Source organism: Sodiomyces alcalophilus (assembly GCF_042370955.1).
Source record: "Sodiomyces alcalophilus JCM 7366 unplaced genomic scaffold ACRALscaffold_3, whole genome shotgun sequence".
NCBI lineage: Eukaryota > Fungi > Ascomycota > Sordariomycetes > Glomerellales > Plectosphaerellaceae > Sodiomyces > Sodiomyces alcalophilus.
In genome coordinates, this window is record NW_027263534.1 from 334,713 (window position 1) to 349,878 (window position 15,166).

Consider the following 15,166-nt stretch of genomic DNA (forward strand, 5'->3'; position numbering starts at 1 on the left):
TGGCCGGGCGGCTTGCTGGACGAGCTTGACTTGGATTTTGACGAGTGGTGGATAATATAGTAAATCCCTGGATTGTCAGCTCATCACACAGACCTTGGTTCCAGAAAACCCCCATTTTTGGACGCCGTGTTTCACTCACTCCAGTCCGCCAGTTTTGGACCAAAGACGGCCTCCCTAGGATGGTCAATGCAGGGTAAGCAACTTGAACGTAAATGCAAGCAATAGACTGACTGATTTGCCTTGAAACTCACTAACGCCTACATGACAATTGTTTTTTTAGGGTCCATAACTCCCTACTCCAACCCATGTTTGGGTGATGCCAAAACGGCAGTGCGGCCTCCATCCAGGGATGGGCCTTTTTGCCCCGAATGTAACAGATGAAAAGGATATGACGACGAGCGAAACAAGTAAAAAGTGGAAGGGGAAAGAAAAGGGCGAAAAAAAAAAAAAAAAAAAAAAAAAAAAAAAAAAAAAAAAAAAAAAAAAAAAGGCAGGAACACATCAACCCGACCCCGTCGCGTCTAGATCAACGTCTTCCACTGCACATCATGCAGCGTTGACGGCCCGGCCCGGCGCCGCTTGCTTCGCCCTCCGTCCCAGCAGCGTGGCTCCGTCCAAGCTCAGCTCGAACGGCGCCCTTTGCCTGTTGCGTTCCCGCACCTGCTGACGCGCCGCCGCGGCCACGGCCGCCGAGTGCTGTCCGTAGCCCTTTTCCTGCACGACGGCCGGAGGTTGCCTCTCGCGCTCGCGTCCACGGCGCTCGTGGTGCTGATCCTTGATATGGGCGTTGCGCATGCTCTGCTCGAGAGCCTGCGTTCCCTGCGCCGGCTTGTGGCCGCCGCCGTGGTGTTCGGTGTCCGCCATGGCATCATCTTCGTCTTCTTCCGACGCCTCGTTCAGTCCGCCGAGGAATTGCGCCGGCGCCCCGGCCTTGGCGCCCATCTGCTTGCGCCGCTTACCCTCCTCCTCCTGCCTGTGCACCGCGTAACCGACGTCGAAGACCTCGCGCAGGTTGATGGCGCCGGGCGACCGGAAATCGTACCGCGCCGACCCGTCAATGACGCGCGATGTGTCGAACGCGCGAAGCATATCCGGCTGGGCCTTGCGCTCCTCCCGTGGTGTCGGCCCGGACCCACGGATCCAAGGGTGGGCCAGGAATTCCCGAATGGTGTACCGCTTGTCCGGTTCGACCGTCAACAAGTGGGAGATGAGGTCCTGAGCGCTCTGGGAAATGTCATCCCACCAGGGGGACAAGAAAGTGAACTGCCCCTTGGCGACCTTTTCGGTCAGCACTTCGATGCTCTCGTCGTAGAAGGGCGGGAACCCGCAGAGCAGCGTGTACAGCACGCAGCCGAGGGCCCACATGTCGACCGACTTGGAGTAGCGCTCGTCCTTGACGATTTCCGGGGCTGTATAGCCGACCGTGCCGCAAGGTGTCATGGTCTGATTGTCCCAGACAACTTTGGACAGGCCAAAATCGGCAATCTTGATCTGACCGATGCCGCCGGCGCCAACGCCCTCGATGAACTCGCCCTCATCTACCTTGTCCTCGTCGCCGGGCTGCTTCGGCTTGGGATGCTTCGATGGGATGAACGGTACAGGATTGAACAGAATGTTTTCGGGTTTGATGTCTCTGCAGTTGACCGAGGGTTAGCGATGACGTGGAGAGGACACGGTGCAAATTTCTCCGCGCGACACATACCGGTGTACAACGCCGCGCTCCTCGTGGAGATACTCCAGGGCCTTGGCAACCTGGACAATGACGTGTCTTGACAGCTCCTCGCTGAAGTAGGTCAGGCGGACGATCTGGTGGAAGAGCTCGCCTCCCTGGGCCAGCTCGAGGATGATGTAGTAGTATTGGCGCGACTCGGAGAAATCAATGAGCTTGATGATGTTGGGGTGGTCAAGCTGGCGCATGATCTGCACCTCCTTTAGGATATTCGCTCGCTGCAACAAACTGGTCAGTTGCCAATGGGCCAAGGACGCATGTTCAGACTAATCGCAGAACAGAGCAGAAGAGCAAGCGTAGGCAGAAGTAGCAGCAGAAGCAGATGCGGAAAAGAACGAAACAGAAAGAAACGAATAAATAAAAGGAAAACAAATCGCAAAAACAAAACAAACCCATTCAAGAGGCAAAACATGCCTGGAACCGTAAAAGACAAAAGAGACGTAGGAAAGATTCTCGCACCTCTGCAGCTTTTGGGACTTTCTTAAAGTCTGGATGTAGATGTTTGTTTCCCTAGGATGGACGCCGTTGTTGGCATGTCGGAACGGCAAGACTCCAAAGGAAGAGAAAAAAATCGCGTGCAAAATATGCGGAACAAGGAAACAGGCCAGCCGTGAAGAGCGGCTGCCAGGCTACAACTCACCTGCATATTGTTCATTTCATACTTGCGGACGACCTTGACACCGACCTCGCCATACTGGCCAAGGGTGTCGCGGGCGCGATAGACGTTGCTAAAAGCACCGTCCCCCATCTTCTCGAGGAGAATCCACCGTTCCAGGCCGGGGTATTTGGGGAATTTACTCCTCGCCTCGTTTTCCTCGGCGACGAGCCTGGCAATCTCGGCGTTGTCGATATTCTTGGGCTTGCCGGTGGCATGGGACATATGGGTGTGGCCGGGCTCGACGGCAGGCGCCGGGTTGGCTTCGGTCACGACTGGTTCGGCGTGGATTTTCTGGGTTTGAGTGGTCGCGACCTGTTGCTTCGTCTGAGGTTCGTCATATTGGTTGACACGGGCCTGCTTGCCTGCGAGAGGGCAAAAAAAAGGGAATCAGCACATGAAAGAATCAAAGAAGCCAGGCCTGAGTTCTGGGGCCAAGACAACGGGAAAGAATTTTCTTCCTCAGGTGAGGCGGAGGGTATTTACCATGTCGAATAAAGTTCTTAAGCTGTTGTATGGTCGACATGATTGCGTTGGCGTTGGTTGAGTAGATGTGGACGGTTCAGTTCTTTTGCGCGGGAAAAGAGATGAAGAGGAAAAGAACGCTAGCGCTGAAGACTGATGGGTTGGTGCAGGGCGCAAGGTTGGAACCTGATTGATGTCAAAGGCGACGGCGGCGGCGACGGCGGCGGCGACGGCGACGGTGTTTGTGGAAGTTGAAACCTGTGCACCAAGCTCTGGAGAATTGAGATGTTGCGAGGCAGAGAGAAAGCTGGCGGCAGTCGAGAGGCGGACGACGGTGTTGACGAGTGCTTTGAAGGCTCCTTTGATGATGAAATGATGGAATGATGGGGATGATGGGGAGGTGGGAAAATAAGTGGAGGAATGAGCAAATGAGTGGATGAGGTCACTCGAACAGGGCAGGGAAAAGCGGGGAGCAGAGAAGAAGCGGCTGAATAAGGGAGAGGGACGGTCAGTAGTGTAGGAGAGAAGAAGGGCAAGTCGAGTGCTGGAAGAAGAGAAAAAGTGGCCTAGTTGAAAGAAGAGAAAGAGGAAAAAATGGTAGCCTTGGCCGAGACGAAAAGGGAAGAAAAGGAGGATAGAAACAAAGAAGCTACAACGAATTGTTGATTGTTGATGACAGTGTGACTGATGATGGCAGCGGGGTGGGGTGCGAGTAATGGAATAAGTACTTGGTAGTACCTGATGGTACTTAGCAAATGTACCTAGGTGTGACGCAGCTTGATGGACCCTAGACACATGCCAAGGTACCTGCGATTTAATAATCAGAGTCTGTCGCACAAGGTGATAGGAACAAAATGACACGAATGCGGCAGGGAGCCGGAAAAAGGAGAGACGGATAACTTATGACGTCCCCTTGGGTTATTGTTTAAGAGGAGAAAATACGAAGTAAGCGACCAAGTACCTTTGACATCACCATGTGACAAGGTGATGATGGCGATGGTTGTGCTGTATGTATGTGTATTTGTACAGTGGCTGTACCCTTCGGTACCTACCCTGACATCTCAGAATCGCTATAATAGCGACTCCGCCTAGGACCACGAGGAACGTCTACTGAGTACGATATGCACGTAGGTACAATACGCAGAAGCATAGGTAAGCAAGTCGAATGTGAATATGCTAAGGGTGTTCAAAGGAGCTGTCCTATGCCATGATTTGTGTCGTTCTACCAAACCTCGGCGGTGTTTCACCTCGGATATTCACCGATCCCAATTCATTATGCCCGTTGCTCGAAGAGTTCAAAGTGGGCATGATGGACTTGCACTAAATACGTTGTACGCAAACAGGGCAAAAGTATGCGTTCCAACACATGCTGTAATTACCGACCTGAACAGAGTGACCCTGACGTAAGGCTGCCTCTAAAGGTGTACAAGTATTCGTTCGCCGTCCGTCCTGCTTCTGCCTGGTGATAGATCTTAGGTACCTATGTACATTGTACGTTGTACGTGTACCGCGGCCTGGACGAAAAGACCCATATAAATGACGTAACGTTCCGCGTCATAGCTGCTTTCGGATGAGATGCAGGGACCGATCGTTTTCAACGGCTCCACTTTTCCCCGAACGAATCGTTAGCGGAGATATGCCAGGACGCCATCTTGAATGCGGCGTAGCTTTGCCTTTTTCTTTTTCTTTTTCTTTTTCTTTTCCTTTTCCTTTTCCTTTTTCTTTTCTTTTTCTTTTTCTTTTTCTTTTTCTTTTTCTTTTTCTTTTTCTTTTTCTTTTTCTTTTTCTTTTTCTTTTTCTTTTTCTTTTTCCTTTTCCTTTTCCTTTTCTTTTTTTAACCCCCCTTTTTCCTCGTGTTTTCCCCGGCTTGTGCCCCCTGAATTCATCGTCACTGTCTCACACCCCCCAATCGCCATAGCTCGACCGTCTCACCCACCCACCCAATCATCCAGTTCATCAACACGGCAACTAAATCTGCACCTCTACCATGCTTCTGGTTCTTCCTTGCCAACCAGTGACCACATACGTATCCCTGCATCGCTCGTGGCTCCCGTCATCTCAGGTCCCTTGAACCATCGCATCACAGCTCTCCTCGAGCCGGCCCGCTGAACTGCATCATACTACACTACTGTACACCCTGAAGTAGTCCCGTCAGCCGTCGATTCCCAACGAACGGGCCAGTTGAGATGACCTCATGCGTAGCCACGCCCCGTCCCTATTTTTGCGTCATATTCTACTGTACATCACAGACAGCCAAATGCTGGTTCGCCCTGGCCCCTGACGTCCTGCGACAGCCAGCATACAGTAACTTGACGCAAATATCGAGCCGATGTACTTATCTACGCACACTTATAACGTGACTTGTAAGTACATCGGCTCGACAATTTTGTGTCGTCACTGTATCACCCGCCCCCGGTGAGGGTCCTCGGTGAGGGCTAAACCTTGGAAACGTCCCCTAGTCCTCACCCGAGCTGCGAAGCCTCTTGACTGCCCATAAGATGTAAGGGCTCTGGCACTCTGCATCATCCAGGGTTGATACCCTTCGCCGCTGTTTATTTCTTTAGGAAGACGTCATGCTTTGTGCAAAAGGATGACATACCGGGTGTCGGTGACTGCCTCGATATGCTTCGCCCCTCCGAACTGCAACCGACTGCTCTCGACTACCACCCTACCACCGCCCAACCTCTGGGTGTCAAAGCTGTTAGTTGCTAAGTAGGCTTAAGTCCTCCTCGCATGCAATGATCTGATACACTACAGTCCCAGATGGGCCGTCTGCTTCATGTTGTGCGATCCTCAGATGCCACACGTAACACTGCCTCTAAGCTGGCGGCTCGGGACTCGGAGTCTTTTCCTTTAACCCGCCTCTTATTGTCTCCCATCTCCCCGCAGCTGTGTTACACAAAGAGGTGCATTGACGTCACAAGTGCTGGTGTTGCTCCTTGAGTTTGTCCTAGATGTCAGATCGGCGACCTGGTGCCTTCACAGCGCCATATATTTGCTTTCTCCCCTCCCCTTCACACCTCGGATTCCGACATGAATCGATTGGTCGCCCATTTTTGACGTGGGATGCAAGGATTCTGACGTTACCTTCATCCAGCTCGACCTGGCCTGAGAAACGTATATAGCTTCCCAAGATAGGGAGACGCGGATAGACCGGTGAGGCCAGTAAATAGACCTAAACGGAGGCAAAGCTCCTTGCTTGAGCCGAGATATTCCATCATCCATCTCCCAGGCCCGCTTGTCGTCAACCTCTTACTGAGAGTGATGTTCTGCATCACCGACAAGGGTGTCTTGTAAAACGGCTGGGCCAGGACAACTACAGATCATTGACTTGTAAGCGATATATCTCACTCACTCCATCATAACCAGCCTGGTTCCAAGGGGTTCGAACCTCAAGAACCTACATGTATTTAACGCCGTGACGCGAGTTGGCTCTGTTCTGCTACTGCTACACTTCAAAAGTTGGGATGCCGGACACTTCAACGTGTATACCGTAAAGACAGCCCCGCAATTCTCGCAGAGCTGTGAAAGAACGCACAGGATGTAGTCGAGTTGATATACATGCAGCCATTGGACGTGCGGATTTGATATCCCTATTTAGTGAACATCTGACCTCCTATTCGAATCAAGGGGCCCCAGATCAAACGAGTCGAGGTCAGCTCGGTCTACGGCATCATTCTGAACAAGTCGAGGGAAATTTGAATTGGAATTGCCACGCTTATATCCTACACTCGAATCCCGCACAGTTTTAAACGTCCAGCTACTGCAACATCTGCTGCATGGCATTGACCCGGTAACTTTCCCTCCGCTCCATCAACTCGACATGTCGACCCTGATCCACGATACGACCCCCCTCCACCACAAAGATGACATCCGCCCGCTGCACCGTATGCAGCCGGTGCGTGATGGCAAGCACAGTCGTCCCGCGCGACGCCCTCTCGAGACCCTGCTGCAGCGCCGCCTCGCTCGTAGCGTCCAGCGCACTGGTGCTCTCGTCCAGCAGCAGCAACCTGGGCCGCCGCACGAGCGCCCGCGCAATCGCGAGCCGCTGCCTCTGTCCGCCCGAGAGCCTCGTCGCCCCCGGCCCGCACTCGGTGTCGTAGCCCTCCGGCAGCGCCGCGATGACGTCGTGCACGTTGGCGATGCGGCACGCCTCTTCAATCTCCGCGTCGGTCGGCTCGTGGTCGGGCCTGGCCCCGAGGGATACGTTGAAGCGCACGCTGCCGGCGAAGAGCGTCGGGTCCTGCGGTACCAGCGCGATGTCGTCCCGTAGCGGAGAGTTGGCCGGTAGGCGGGAAATGTCGTGCCCGTCGAGGAGGACTGCGCCGGACGCTGGCGTGTAGAGGCGCTGCACGAGGGACATGATGGTGGATTTTCCCGCGCCGGAAGGGCCGACGAGGCCGCAGAATTGGCCCGGTTGGATAGTGAAGGAAATGTCGTCCAGGACGGGAACGTCCGGGCGGTTGGGGTAGGCGAATGAGACGTTTGTGAATGTGATCTTGACGCCGCGGTTCTCGGGCGACGAGGCGCCCTGAAGTTTGGATTCTGCCACAGATTCGATGTCTTGGCAGTTGCCGCTCTTCTCCCCAGGTTTGCTATCGCTGCCACCACTGCCCCATCCCGTGACCGACTTGGCTTGCACGCCGGCCTTGCTAAAGTCCTTGGTCGACCCCAGGCTGAGGATGTTCATGGTTCGCGAGACGGCGGTGCGGGCGCGGCCAAACTCCGGCGCCAGGGTAAACATGGTGCCCCAGAGCTGCGCGCTGACCAACATGGCGATGAGGATGATGAAAAACTGCGTCTGTGTATACTCTCCCCGCATGATGAGCTGAGAGCCCCACCAGTACGAAAGACAGTAGATGAGCGTGCCGGACGTGTGCGTCAGCGCGAGCCAGACGTTGGTAAAAGCCGAGGCGCGGAAGATGAGTTTCTGCGGTCCCTTCAGGAGACGGCCGTAGGTGCCCATAATCTCGCGCTCGAGAGAGAGCGACGCGACGGTGCGGATGGACTGGACGGCCTCCACGGCTACGGCTGTAGCATCGGCAAAGGCGCCGGCATTCTTCTCCTCGTAGCGGGCCAGCATGCGGAGCTGCATAATGCCTGCGCCGAGGAGGAGAGGGATGGAGGCGAGCGCGACAATGGCGATCTTCCATGCGATGATGTGCGAAAGAATGATGGCCACGAGGAAGTTGACGGCGACGGCGAAGACGGTGCCGATGGTCGAACCGCTGAACCCGCCAATGGCGGCGCTGTCTTTAGTGATGATACCGAGAAGCTTCGCCGGCGTCTCGGCCTGGTGCCACTGCATGGGTTGCTCCATGAGCGAGCGGAACGAGAGCACGCGGACCACGTAGAGGAGTTTTTCCGCCACGACGCCGAAGCACGACCACGCAAAGAAGTTGGCGAAGAACTCTACCACGGCCAGCATGAACATGAGGCCCGAGAAGAGCTTGCCCATGGACAGGATGCGTTCCATCGTGTTGCTGCAAGGGTTGAGCTCGCCGACAGTGTAACCCAGAATCAGAGCAGCGGACGAAAAGGTGGCGCCGACGAGGACGGCGGCGATCATGGCTACCACGAGCCAGCCAAGGGACGGGCGAACGAGCCGGCCGAGGCCCTTGACCACGAAGCCGATTGATCGCTTGGTATCCAGCTCCGTCTTGGGCTCTTCAGTTTCCTCCTTTTGCGCCCCGTCCTTTTCATCCTTGGACTTTTCACCTTTGCCATCTCCGTCTTCTTCACCCGGTGCCGAGGTCTTGACTTCGCTTGTCGTAACGCCGTCCGTCTTGAGCGTCGGCGCATCTAGCGAATCACCAGAAACAGAACCCCCTTCGGTCGAGTCTTTCGTAGACAGAGATTGCAGGTCGGCCATGCGACGGAAAGCACCGTCCTCCCGCGCCATGAGATCCGCGTACGTCCCCTGTTCGACAATCTGCCCGGCGTCCATGACGATGATGTTGTCGGCGTTGCGGATGGTCGAAAGTCGGTGGGCGATAGAGATGACGGTGCGATTCTTGGCCGCCTTCTCCACGGCTTCCTGGATGCGCCGCTCACTTGCCGAGTCCAAAGCGGACGTCGCCTCGTCTAGGACAAGGATCCGCGGGTCGCGGATCAGCGCCTGGGCGAGGGCGACACGCTGCCGCTGACCACCGCTCACCAGGGTCCCCTTGGGGCCGGCGTTGGTGCCGTAGCCGTTCTCGAGAGACTCGATGAATCTGGCCGCGTCCGCTTGCTCGGCCGCTTGACGTACCAGCTCGACGACTTGCACTGCCTCCGGGCCGTATTCCTGGGCTGCGGCAACGATATCGTTTCCTTTTTCGGCCAACTCTGCGAGGTGGGGACCGTAAAGGAAGTCCTTGAGGTGCTGGTGAGACGGATCTGGGGAGTTAACCAGGCCAAAGGCGATGTTAGACAAGACAGAGGCGTTAAGCAGAGACGGCTCTTGTTGAACGAAGCCCACAAGGCTTCTGAGGCTTCGGACGTTGACATCCCGCAGGTCATGTCCGTCAATGGTGATGTTGCCCTCCTCGGGATCCTGGAGCCGGGCAATGAGAGATGCGATGGTCGATTTTCCACTTCCCGAAAGGCCGACAATGGCAGTGTACTTGCCGGCCGGAAAACTAAGGTTCAAGTTGCGAAGCACAGGCTGTCCAGGTCGAGACGGGTAGGCAAAGGACACGTTGTTGAACTCGATCCCTGATGCGTCGACATTGTCGGCAGTCAAGACGTGACCCTCCTCCGAGGTTCCATCGATCAAAGAGGGATACTCTAGGTCCTCGAGGAGCCGTTGGTAGGCGGCGGAGGCGCCTCCGAAAAGGGGTATCAGAGGGGCAATGGACCCCAACATGACGCAGGCTGGGGAGATGGCAAGTTAGCGAAAGCAGAAATAGAACCTTTCACGTGTGGACAACACGCAGCAAGTGACAAGACGGGAAATCTAATAACTGAAGCAGGAAGAGAGGGACGCGTCAAGACAACTCGGTAAGGCCGGGACATACCGTCAACCAAAACGAGGATAATGGTGTACACATGACCGACGGAAGTACCACTGCCGCCTTTCTCCATGGTATCGGCAATCAGGATACTGCCCTGCCAGAAAGCGAGAGCATTCCCCGAGTAGGCAATAAAGTACAGCAAGCCGGCTTGTAAGGCGGCAACTCCAGCCTTCTGAATGCCAGCCCTGTTCGCGTCCGACACTAGGCTGGCAAACTTGGCTTCCAGGCGCGGAGCGGCGCCGAAAGCCTGGACGACAGAGATGTTGGACAAGCACTCGCCTGCGAGCGAAGAAGCGGACGCGACCGAGTTGGACGAGCGAACGGCAAACTTGGTGAGAAAAGCGCCGCCGACAAGAGACATGAGAAGGAAGGCAGGGACCATGGAGGTCAGCATGCCGGCGAGGCGGGCCTCGCGGGTGAAGGCGACGACGAAGGCAGTGACGAAGAAGCTAATGGTGGAGATGCAGATGCCGACCTTCTCGGAGGTGCCGGCCTGGATGGCTGTGATGTCACCGTGGAGACGGGACGATACCTCGCCGACGTTGACGCGGGCGTCGAAGAAGGACGGGGGCTGGCGGAGGAGGGCTTCTAGGTAGCGCATGCGGAGGCGCTGGGCGAGGCGTTGGGAGATGACGCCCCAGGCGAGGATGTAGGCGTAGATGAGAACGAAGGCGGCTATGGCGATGTACACCATCTGGAGCACCTTGTCGTTAATGGAAGACTGGTAGGAGAAGGGGTCCACGTCGGTTGATCCGCCCGCGGCACAGGTGGCGTCGTTGAGGTCGTCGACGAGTTGACCGAAGAGGATGGCCATGAGGGGGAACGGGGTGCCGGCGGCGATGGCGCAAATGGTTCCCAGGACGATCAGTGTAACGTCGAGCCATGTTGGCTGGGCGGCGAAGAGCAGACGGAAGAAGATGACTGCTTGTTTGTGGAGCTATTGGGAGAGGCGTTAGTCGGCAAGTGGTCGAGGGAGGCAGGAAATAAATAAGGTGAGGGCCCAGGAGTCATACCGGCATTCCCTTCTTGGGCGTCTCTTTGGTGTCTTTCTTGTCATTCTTGTCATCTCCCTCTGAGACAGGCGTCGGGGGCTGTTCCTGAAGCTGCACCTGGGTTTCCGTGGCCGGAGAAGCCGCAGCTTCCTTTGCCTTTTCGGCCGCCATGGCGTCTCTCCTCAATTCTGCCTCCATGCCCAAGCACGCAGCAGGCGGCAGCACTCCATGCAGACGCGGAGGATGGAGACTGATCTATCCGATCACCTAGCGCGGCAGCTCTCTGGTAGAAGACAAATGACCTGCTCAGCTTGGAGTGGCGCGTCGCTCGGTTTGTCGTTGGTACAATGTGCCGAGATGGGGATGGAAAGACGACTTGAAGATTACAAGGGTGGGCGGCAGAGGAATTTTTTAAGAGGAAACGGTAGAAGTATTGTAGGGTAGAGCAGAGCGGGATCGAGTCCTGGTTCGCGGTGGGGACCTCAAGACCAATGCATGTTCGTGCTCCGTATCCGTCTCCGATGCCGGGCTCGGATCTGATAAAAAGCTCTCCAGTCGAAATGAGAGGGCACGTTGCAGCTAATCAGAGACAAGAGGAGGAAAAAAAGATCTGATAATATTTTCTCCCTTCCCTCGGCTAGGGCCACTTGGCCGTGCTACCGAAGCTGGCATTGGCTGGACGAATGCCGTGGTAACGGGAGTGGAATCGATTTCGTTTTGGTCCGGGAACAGGGGTTCGCCAATGCCTGCATGTGGATTTGTTGGACATTTCGGAGCTCAGAGGCTGGAATGTTGAGATGATCCGAGGCTGTTGTCACGACTTTTTGTACGGAGAAGCAGAACCGAGCTTGTGCGTGTGTATGTTTAGGAAAAATCAAGGCTCGATTGGGTGGAAAGGTATACATAGGATCTCTGTGCAACTCAGCTGTGTCCTCGTTGGTGTTGCCCTGGACAGGGAGTAAAATAGCGTAGAGCCGTTGAACGACGCGAAACGGTGCGGTGGTGGAGGTGGTTTAATTTTGAAAGTGGGGGATTGGACGAGAAAATTGTGTGCCCAACTCTAATATGGGTAAAGCTAAAGTCACGTGACTCACTAGCTCAAGGCCCGGCCGACATGAGTGGAGAATTTTGATCTGATAAGATTCCCGGCTCATCAGATAAGATTATCCAATATGCTGGTACCAAGTGGCATAATCCCGCACAAAGATCTCTAGGTATTTCTCGGAACCCCTCTTCCCTATTCCAACCGCAGGTGGAACGGCCTGCAGTCTCACGCTTACCACCCGCTAGCCCGCAGTTGTCTTCGGAGCTGCTCTCGCCTCTCACGCCTGCGCCTCTTGCGAGACATATGTTCTTCGTCACTGTCGGTGTCAGTTTCGTAGAGAATAACAGGTGACGCGGGTCTCCGAAGCTCATCAAATACTGTAGAAATACACCCCAGGCATACGTTTGAGTGTCCCAGCCCAGGTTCCAGACCCTGGGAGGACACCAGGTGCGTCTCGAATCTGCCCCGGCGCACGCCGTGAATCCCGTTAGAAAAAGGCCGTGGCCGCTGCCTTGCATAACCGCGATGAAGGTGGTTGCGCCGCACATCTTAAACCTTGAAGTAGTTGTGTTTATATAAAACTTCTGTTGTTGTGTATGACATTTGTGGACGGTGTCGGTTGGTATTTTGCAGTGGTAGGCTCATCATTCTTCGCTTTTCTATCGTTAGGTTTCGCCAGGAAGTTGTTGTGGAACATGGCACGGTGGACCTATATTCGTATTCCGCGGAATCTTGTGTACTAAGTGAACGCCGAGAGGACTCCAATGAGCCGTTCCTGAAATCATATTTGGGGAGATATTTAGAGTGATTAAGCCTATGTCGTAATTCGAGTGCTGTTTCCAATTAAGCTGATATTAGGAACGTCCACTACACACCAATTCGTGACTCGTCACGGGGTGAATCGTAGCCACTCCGACTCGAGTAACTTTGTAGCATCGAGACGTTCCTCCGGATCCAGTCTGACCATGGACTCGATAAAGCTCAGGAAATTCCTCTTTTCGGACTCTGAATTATACGGGTTTTTACTGAACTGCTCCAAAGAGCAAGGTGGGAAAATGGAGGGTTCAAGGAGTTTGCCTATTGAGATTAGCAGCGGTCCGCCAAGGGCGCTGTTAAAGTCATGCAAGGGTTACGGCCTTACCATCAACGTCAAAGTACCGATCTTTATTCTTGGATCGATCCAACAGTGTCTTTGGGACACTTCCAAAGACGGCGGTCATTTGTGCCAAGTGTGCTTCAGGGCTGTATGGAGCATTGGCCGTCCATGAGCCGTCAAAGAGAAGTTGGCCTTCCGCAAGCTCCCAGATCTAGAAAAGAACGCTGTTATTATATGCCGAGTCATGCTCGACCAGAAATCCGAGAAGACTCACTATTAATCCCAAGTTCCAAATATCAGCTTTACTGTCCCAGTCTGCTCCAAGGATCACCTCGGGTGCTCGAAGCATTTGGGGTTGGATCCACTCTGTTAGATGCTCGTTGAACCAGCTAGCTATTGCGCAGTTAGCTGTGTCTGCTTAGATGAGTTCGGAATTTACGGCCTCACAGGTTCCAAAATCTGCTAGTCGAACAGAGAATTCGGTTGGGCGAGTTATATCTTCTTCCTTTGAGGAGAGCTGTGTCGACGCCATGTAGAAGTCATTCGGTGGTTCCCGCGGCGAGCCATGTGGTCGAAAAGCTTCGGACGGCGCTTGTTCAAACATTCTATTGATGGCGGGACTTTCAATGAGGATATTCTGTGGCTTGATGTCTGTGACTTGCATTAGCGGAAAGGTCTAGGGAGGCGGCCTATAGACTGGATAGAGGCTAGCTGTCATCCAGTTCCCATCTGAGGAAATGCTACTCACCTGTATGGATGACTCGACATGTATCGTGAAGATAGAATAGAGCAAGGAGGAGTTGCCTCGAAATATCCTTTACGAGAGGTAATGGAATTCTTAGGTTTGGGAAAAGCCTTCTGAAGTTCGACAAGTCCGGGCCCATGGCTTTGAAGGCGAGGCAGATGTGATTTCCGTTTGGACCATGGTGTTCAAACTCGTCGAGGAGCTCGAGGACATGGCCTTTCCCTGGATGCTGGTTAGGTTGGGCTTTGAGGTGTTTTAAGATATCCAGCTCAAAGGTGTCCTTTTGGTGCCCGAAAGAATCGGCAGTGAGAATTTTCAGTGCAACGTGTCGATTGGTTCTGTACTTTTCGCGTTAGATCTCAGATCCTTGTCCTGGCTTTGCACGAACTTACTCGAGGTTGAACGCAAGCCAGACGGTAGAGTAGACACCATATCCGAGCTTGTTGACAATCTTGTACTTGCCGTTGTTGAAGACGTTTCCAATTCGGACAGGATGATACCCCCCAGGGCAGTAGCGTGCGAAGCTTTCTTCGAAAATGGCGCGCGACGAGTGGGATTTGTTAGAAGAGCGACTAAATATCAATTTTAGGCGATCGGCACCGTGTTTGAGTGCACCTACGAATGCCATGGTCGGCGTGAGAAATACTGTTGGGCGGTTGATATGGAGCAGACGAGGTTTCGGCGGGAGTCCAGTCACGTGACCAAAGTTCTCATCCATACGTCGTACGCACGCACAGCCCTTGATTGTGAGCTCGAAATAAGTGGGACATGGCACGGGTACGCGTTCATCATGAGACGCGCGGTCTGGTCCGACCCTAACTCTGGCCGGGCCGACAGATTCTATGTGGCGACAGTGGTCCGGTCCCGTATGCCGACGACGGGCAGCACTAGTCGCATAACCCTGTTCTAACTCCAGAAGCACACATACACGTAGAAGGCAGAAATCCTGAGATCTTGTCCTTGGAGAATCATATCGATTGCAATATTGCATCATCGTCATGCCCGTTGGGGAATCGTTGGCAAATAGTCGGTTTACGGAGAATAGCACGAGATTCAGAGGGGACTATCGAACCTGCGTTGAGTCACGCTCTGTGACCAAGAACGGCAAGTCCAGTGCCATCGGGCGGCCAGTTCTTGCGCGGGGTAATATCTTGGCTGGAACTCATGATGAAGCTACTCAGATACTCGCGATGGCGGGGTCAGCACAGCGAGCCACTCCTTTGTCGGTTTACTCCTGGAAAAGGAGAGTTCAAGTGAAGAGGAAGCAGAGTGTCATGGCTAGGTAGCTTCGGTAACCGAACTGCGTGTAACTTGAGGCGCCTGTTAAGCCGAAGGGGGCACGGGTGTTGAGTTTTGATGAGGAGTTCATATAGGCGGAACCCGCCTGGCAGATGACCGGCGACGCGATATCACCCAGGCGATCTCCGTGTCCAGGAGAGTCAAG

General features: G+C 54.3%; 5 protein-coding genes across 5 annotated transcripts; 1 reads left to right on the forward strand and 4 right to left on the reverse strand.

Annotated features, from left to right (window-relative positions):
- Positions 1 to 24: 24 nt before the first annotated feature.
- Positions 25 to 343, reverse strand: ACRALDRAFT_2047319 (uncharacterized protein; the record flags this gene model as incomplete). Its single annotated transcript, XM_071021532.1, has 4 exons — positions 25 to 134; positions 161 to 174; positions 203 to 257; positions 304 to 343. 4 exons carry the CDS (start codon positions 341 to 343, stop codon positions 76 to 78), a joined length of 168 nt encoding a protein of 55 aa, XP_070875638.1. The 3' UTR covers positions 25 to 75.
- A 147-nt stretch (positions 344 to 490) lies between these two features.
- ACRALDRAFT_1062339 (uncharacterized protein) lies at positions 491 to 3,438 on the reverse strand. The gene is made up of 4 exons (XM_071016582.1): positions 2,871 to 3,438; positions 2,370 to 2,749; positions 1,703 to 1,947; positions 491 to 1,633 (listed from the first exon to the last, which is right to left on the reverse strand). The coding sequence occupies exons 1-4, from the start codon at positions 2,908 to 2,910 to the stop codon at positions 547 to 549; spliced, it is 1,752 nt and encodes a 583-aa protein (XP_070875639.1). The 5' UTR covers positions 2,911 to 3,438; the 3' UTR covers positions 491 to 546.
- Positions 3,439 to 4,681: 1,243 nt separating this feature from the next.
- Positions 4,682 to 5,909, forward strand: ACRALDRAFT_1092809 (uncharacterized protein; the record flags this gene model as incomplete). Its single annotated transcript, XM_071019632.1, has 9 exons — positions 4,682 to 4,901; positions 4,936 to 4,979; positions 5,052 to 5,180; positions 5,218 to 5,264; positions 5,309 to 5,349; positions 5,439 to 5,538; positions 5,607 to 5,655; positions 5,774 to 5,805; positions 5,835 to 5,909. The coding sequence occupies exons 1-9, from the start codon at positions 4,837 to 4,839 to the stop codon at positions 5,907 to 5,909; spliced, it is 582 nt and encodes a 193-aa protein (XP_070875640.1). The 5' UTR covers positions 4,682 to 4,836.
- A 475-nt stretch (positions 5,910 to 6,384) lies between these two features.
- On the reverse strand, positions 6,385 to 11,249 carry ACRALDRAFT_1080798 (uncharacterized protein). Its single transcript, XM_071019073.1, has 3 exons — positions 10,858 to 11,249; positions 9,848 to 10,781; positions 6,385 to 9,704 (listed from the first exon to the last, which is right to left on the reverse strand). The coding sequence occupies exons 1-3, from the start codon at positions 11,032 to 11,034 to the stop codon at positions 6,610 to 6,612; spliced, it is 4,206 nt and encodes a 1,401-aa protein (XP_070875641.1). The 5' UTR covers positions 11,035 to 11,249; the 3' UTR covers positions 6,385 to 6,609.
- A 1,521-nt stretch (positions 11,250 to 12,770) lies between these two features.
- ACRALDRAFT_2102427 (uncharacterized protein) lies at positions 12,771 to 13,861 on the reverse strand (the record flags this gene model as incomplete). The annotated part of the gene is made up of 5 exons (XM_071023102.1): positions 12,771 to 12,958; positions 13,023 to 13,188; positions 13,252 to 13,370; positions 13,425 to 13,634; positions 13,726 to 13,861. The coding sequence occupies 5 exons, from the start codon at positions 13,859 to 13,861 to the stop codon at positions 12,771 to 12,773; spliced, it is 819 nt and encodes a 272-aa protein (XP_070875642.1).
- Between the last annotated feature and the right edge of the window lie 1,305 nt (positions 13,862 to 15,166).

Excerpts from the sequence above, each read along its gene's own strand:
- ACRALDRAFT_1080798 (XM_071019073.1), bottom strand. The coding sequence starts at position 11,034 with ATGGAGGCAGAATTGAGGAGAGACGCCATGGCGGCCGAAAAGGCAAAG. Across the intron at positions 10,782-10,857 it reads CGCCCAAGAAGGGAATGCCG|CTCCACAAACAAGCAGTCAT; the intron begins GTATGACTCCTG and ends CTCTCCCAATAG. Across the intron at positions 9,705-9,847 it reads TATCCTCGTTTTGGTTGACG|CCTGCGTCATGTTGGGGTCC; the intron begins GTATGTCCCGGC and ends CCATCTCCCCAG.
- ACRALDRAFT_1062339 (XM_071016582.1), bottom strand. The coding sequence starts at position 2,910 with ATGTCGACCATACAACAGCTTAAGAACTTTATTCGACATG. Across the intron at positions 2,750-2,870 it reads TAAGAACTTTATTCGACATG|GCAAGCAGGCCCGTGTCAAC; the intron begins GTAAATACCCTC and ends GCCCTCTCGCAG. Across the intron at positions 1,948-2,369 it reads ATGAAATGAACAATATGCAG|CGAGCGAATATCCTAAAGGA; the intron begins GTGAGTTGTAGC and ends AGTTTGTTGCAG.